Below are 5894 nucleotides of genomic sequence, written 5' to 3' on the forward strand. Positions count from 1 at the left end.
GAGTCATCCGCCTGGTCAGAGTCTTCAGGATCTTCAAGCTCTCCAGGCACTCCAAGGGGCTGCAGATCTTGGGGAAGACTCTCCAGGCCAGCATGAGGGAGCTCGGGCTCCTCATCTTCTTTCTCTTCATCGGGGTCATCCTCTTCTCCAGTGCTGTCTACTTTGCAGAGACTGACGACCCCGACTCCCTCTTCACCAGCATCCCTGATGCTTTTTGGTGGGCAGTGGTGTCCATGACCACCGTGGGCTATGGGGACATGTATCCCATGACAATTGGTGGCAAGATTGTGGGCTCCTTGTGCGCCATTGCGGGTGTGCTCACCATTGCCCTCCCCGTCCCTGTCATTGTGTCCAACTTCAACTACTTCTACCACCGAGAGACTGATCATGAAGAGCAGTGCCAGTACACCCATGTCACCTGTGGCCAGCAGCAGTCACCCTTCTCTGAGCCCAAGAAGGGGGACAGCAATCAGTCTCTCAGCAAATCCGAATTCCTGGAAGCAGAAGACCTGGAGTCCATGAAATATTCCAACTTCATTCCTCCCAACAACCAGGGTTATAAAGAGAAGAAGATGCTGACAGAGGTGTGATCAGTTTTGTCATCCGGGGTCCAGACACGTAGCTGCAAGCTGCTGCACAGCCGTCTTCCTTCTAGCAGCTGGATCTATTCATGCCAGACTGTGAATTGTGATACCGTAAACAGAATGATTGTGATAATGGGCTCTTCTGTCCTGATGTGCTGTTTCTCATTACCGTGCACAGCCAGAAATGTTCTTGCTTTATTCCGTGGAGTGCTAGCTGTCATCCCCCCTCCCTTGTGAATTTCTTTTTCTGTTTTTGAAGACTGCTTTAATCCAATATTTGCTCTGAAACCTAGTCTTTCTGCTCCGCTAACAGAGAAGCCCTTGCCACTACTTCAGGCTGAAGGATTCAGCAGGGAGTAAACAGTTAAAAGGGGCTACAAACATCTGGCTCAAGCTGTGCCCTTAGTTCCTGTGCCAGCGCAGTGCCCTTGGCTGTGGAATCAGTCACGCCTGCCATGCCATTGCCTTTGAATAATGGAAATGCTGTAGCCAGCATCACAGCGAGTTCTGCAGCTGTAGGGGAAAGTCAGCAAGCAGATGCCTACCTTCTTTGCAACCCTTGGCATGCTAAGGATCCTCTTGGTTTGTGTTTCAAAAAAGGTGCATAGGTCTAAAAGCACTTTGCTACTTGTGACAATATAACATTTATCAAAAAACAGGCTTACAAAAGTCAGCAGGCTTGGTGAAGATTCTCTATGTTTAGAGCTTTTTTCAGCCTTACTTATGCTGGTGCCCTGATGTTATTTGGCTTTTATAGTACCAACTTAATCTTCATAGTGGTAAGTGCCTTCTGATACAAGGCACATTTGAGTAAATTCATTTGTTATCTCTGCAGTTTATCTTCACGCAATAGCATTTAACGAGATGTGCTTTATGCTTCAGATACCCAGTTCTGTGTCCAGGCTTTTTACTGAAGCATTTGTATAGCTGAGGGAAGTTTGCATGTTAGTATTTTGTTGACATTGCTGAAAAACCTTGACCACAGACAGCTGCACTTGTACTGTCTGAAGATTGCACTGATTTAGCGGGTTACAGGCATAAATTGCCCCAGGGTAAGCGTGTCAACATTTGAGACTTAGACTGGCACATATACAAACTGTCCTGAGCGGTCTGCACAAACCCAACAGCATACCCTAGATCTTTCAAGTGAGGGGAGAAACAGCTAGCCTTGAAGAGATGCTTTTTCTGTATTACTGGTCTGGCCAGTTCTTGGTATTTCATAGATAGAAGGCACAGCAATGTGTTTTGCATGCACAAGGTTTTATGAGAGCAACTTAGGCTAGCTATGCAAAATGCATAGCTGTGCTGGGTTTGACAAGGGACCAGACATTTGCATCTTAAGATGCACTTTTTACTTCCCAGATTATTACGTTTTTTTTAATCAGCTCCGCCTTACATCTAGCTTTAAAATGTTTCAGATGCTGCCAGTGGGTGAGGAGGGGAAATGAATGCTTTCAGATTCTGTTGTCAAATTTTCCTGCAAGAAGAAGTCTTTCTAGTTTTAAATCTAAGTGTATATTCTGCGTTCACATATGTGCATGTGTATGGAAGTAAAGGCAGCCATTAATGCCTTGCCTCATACGGTATGGTACGCATAATAGAATGTACTACATATTGCATGTGACATATGTAATACATAAACCAGACATAATATCAAGATGCAAAATATATAGAATACATTTTATGTATATGTATATATTACACTTTTCAACCATACAGCTAGAATGCTGAAGGCATATACTTTAATATAGTCAGAATTGACTATAGAACTGGTTGCGAGATGGGATCTGTTTGCATCTTCATTACCTTGCTTATTTTTCATTGTCTTGATATCTGGCTCCATGCCTAGAGTGCTTTTATTGTGGCCTCTACTCATCTGGGCCCTGATCGTACGGTAGCATTTGTTTGTGTAAATCCTAACTGCTCCTTTTCTCCAGAGGCCTGTTGCCTTCTCAGAGGTTTTTAATGTGCAGGGATCTCCCTCAGGGTCAGCGCACAACCATTATATTAAAGCCTCAGTGTTCTCTCTCGCTGGAATCAGTAGCAAAATGCCACTTGTCTCAGTTAATGCAGGTCAGTCCTGGAGACGCAAATGTGATGTGGTGAGGACACTATAGCTGAGAGGAGTAGGTGAATACGTAGGTGCCTAATTCCCGTTTAGGCTCATTGGGACTGAGGCAAATGTCTGTGAAGGTCTGAGCCTTGGGAGCTATTCTGCATCCCTTGAAGCATGTAACGAGCTGGTGGGTAAGTAATCCTGGTGAATAAGTGGAGGTGAGGAAGGATCAGCACAGTGGCATTTCTGTTGATTTTGTGTCAAAAGTCGTCCCAGTTGTTAATTCAGTCAAAAGCTGCTGTTGTTGTTCTTAGTTGTGTTTCAGGGTCGCTTTAATGAAATTTTTCCTGTGAGTGCAAAAGAGTGACTCTTCTTCAGAGTTTGAGTTGCTCTTAGCAGATGCGCTCGAAACTAGCCAGAGAACCTGCTATTTAAGAGGGATGTTTCAAGGCTGCTGCTGTCTCTTAGCAGAATGACCATGTTTGGGGTTTTTTTGTGCCTGACTGTATCAGCTGATCAAAGTTTCCCCAAAGTAAGATATAAAAAACTCAGGTTAAGCACAAGTTCAGGAGGAGGCATGAGGCACTCTGAGCCTACGTCAGAAAGTTCCCGTGCTTGTTTCTTCCCTTGGGCCTGACCCTGTTGCCCCTGCCAGGCAGGAGCTCTCCTTGCTCAGAACAGGTTGTTCTCCCAATCAGCATGACAGATGGGTCAGGCATGGAGACTCCCGCAAAAAAACCAGATGTGAGACAAATTACTGGTAGCATAATCCCAGCATGTCTTGTAAAGATGCTCTGTAAAGAGATTTCCTGCTCTCAGGTGAAAATCAGCAGTGAGTTTCTAGTTGGAGTGTTATAGCTGCACACAGCCACCTGCATGCATTGTGCAGGCAGCTTTGTGCAGTTTTTGCAATCCACACTTTCCAGTTCTGAAAAGGAAGTGCAAATGGAAATGTGTAAAACAGGGTGGTGTTTGTTCCCTGGGTTTTCTGTGTTAGAGCTAAGACAAATATAAAAAGCCAAGAGAAGCTTGGAAGCTGTAACCTAGGGACTTCTCTAAGCATCTCCTGAAAAGCAAGGCAGTGAAGTCCCAGCGTTGCCAATAATACTACATACCAGAGAGCTTCCAGAATTTCAAATTTTTATTAAGGAGCCTTCAGATTTTTTTTCAGGTGGCTGAATTGACATAGTGGCACCCATGCCATTGACTTTACAGAGGACGTGTGTCACCAAATCAGAGGGATGCTTTCAAAAATCCTACCTCAAGTTCTCAGCTCCTAGCAGTTGCTCCTTCCTGGATGTTCAAAATACAAATCTGTCCGTCTAGCTATTTCCTTCTGAAGGCTGAGCGCGTCCTCGTGAAGCAAAGTAGGCACCTCCAGGGACTTGTTTCCATAACAACCTCCCAGACTGTTTCTCTCTAGCCTGTGACTTTGGCTACAAGCAAAAGCACTCGTTGAATATTTTCAGTTCTCAGATATTAGTACCTTACCTTGACAGCTGTTTTCTTTGCTCACTGAAGATGATCCTTATATCACGTACAACTATCCTGTCCAACTCCAGACAGTTACTGTCATTCAAAAGCAGAGAGTGCAAACCAGGAGATGGGAAAGGATTTTATCTGTATATCCTTGCACGCAGAGGGGTGTGGAATGTGTGAAGGACAATCTGAGTGCTCACAGTCGCAGAGCTGAGGAGCAACTTGCCTGTCAATATACAGTCATCTGGGGGCCTGGTGACAAGGAACACAAGCTAAAGCATCACATTAAAAAAACCACACCAAAACCCAGAAACAATTCTGCCAGCAATCTCACAAGAAAATAGTTTTGCTGTGGAAGAAACTATTGCTGCTTCCTGAACCCCTGGCTGTTCTGTGACAATCAGTTCCCCAGGCAATTTTCCCACAGGATGTTTTGCACCAAAGCAGGACAAGGCAGAAATTGTCTTGCTAGAGGTGAGGAAGGAAGGAAAGGAAGAATTTTACTGAGGACACTTTTTTTTTTTCATCTGCAACTCATCAATCACGTGAAGGACTCTGAGTGTGAAAAGCATGAAGAGCTGTTTAGTGATGTTTCCAAATCTGCATTACTAGTGGATTCCTGCACTTACTTCCAGGATGAAATTCCTAGTCTACTTCTGTTTGGAAAATGTTGCAATTTGAGATTTCTGAGCAATTTTCTGGTTTTACCCTGTTCCTTTTGATCCAGCTTTCATGGATAAAAATTCACTGCTATGGTGGCTGTGGGGGTGAAGGTGAGTGGACTTGATGTTCTCTCCTAGGCCCTCTCATTCAGCTTACAGAGATCCCTATGGAGATAAAGAGGAATGAATATAAAGGAAATTCAGAGCAGCAAGAGGCAGGGTAAGGACTGAAGTATCTTCCATAATGTGATGGAAAGAACAGCATCAACCCTAAAAGCGAAGGATCAAACAGCTCCAGCATCTGCTGCTATGGCAGAAGTAGGTAAGGTTTCTTTTTCTTCTCTGAAATTAATGACTAAGAGCTTCTTGCAATTAATGAGGAAGGATTTCCTAATTAAGATTTGCAGCCTAAAGGGAGAATCTGGTTCTAGGTGAAGAAAGAAAGATAATTATAAACTACAAAAAATTTAGTATGAGCCAGTTCCTCACCATCTGCTGATTCAAGTTGGCCAAACTCCATTCAGTACAACTACCTTAGTTTATACTGGGCTTCAATTTCAATCTTTTGCATCAAGTCAGAACATATGTACTATTTGTTAAAATGCTTATTTTTGTTCTTTTTCTGAGGTTCTGGTTACATCAGGGAAGGATCTGCAGATTACAGCAGAAGTTAACCACAGCTTTCCCAAAAGCTCTCATCTGACTTGAGTCCAAGTAAGTCTACCAAACTCAGCAAAGTTAGGCTTCTCTTCAAGTTTGTACTGACAGAACTAGGAACAGCAGCACTTTATCTATCTATCTATCTATCTGTCTGTCTATTTATTTATTTATTTATTTATTTGCTGTGGTGGAAATGTGCAGACAAATTAATAGACTTTAAGACTAAACAAGATTCTGCTTTCAACTGCAGCCCTGTAAGCACAAGATAGCTCTATTTATGTTGCTGTAACCAAAAGCACCGTCTGAGTCCTTCATCTTTGCTCTTTGGAGCTTGCACTCAAGGCTCACAGTTGCATCCCTGACTTGCAGTCATCTGCTTTACGCTGAAGGTTAAGGAGGGAAGCAGGTGCTTGCAGGATGAAAAGACAGTCCTCAGATAAAGTGGACCAGTGA

At 43.7% G+C, this 5894-nt stretch overlaps 1 protein-coding gene across 1 annotated transcript in view; it reads left to right on the forward strand.

Annotated features, from left to right (window-relative positions):
* Positions 1-1183, forward strand: part of LOC104272575 (potassium voltage-gated channel subfamily A member 6-like) — a gene marked incomplete at its 5' end in the record, with an annotated part of 1463 nt that extends 280 nt beyond the window's left edge. Inside the window, one exon of the mRNA XM_009867609.1 lies at positions 1-1183. This exon is cut by the window's left edge and continues 280 nt beyond it. Within this exon, the coding sequence (XP_009865911.1) occupies positions 1-590 (590 nt within the window).
* Positions 1184-5894: the final 4711 nt, after the last annotated feature.

The sequence above is a fragment of the Apaloderma vittatum genome, unplaced genomic scaffold, assembly GCF_000703405.1.
Source record: "Apaloderma vittatum isolate BGI_N311 unplaced genomic scaffold, ASM70340v1 scaffold23714, whole genome shotgun sequence".
Classification (NCBI taxonomy): Eukaryota; Metazoa; Chordata; class Aves; order Trogoniformes; family Trogonidae; genus Apaloderma; species Apaloderma vittatum.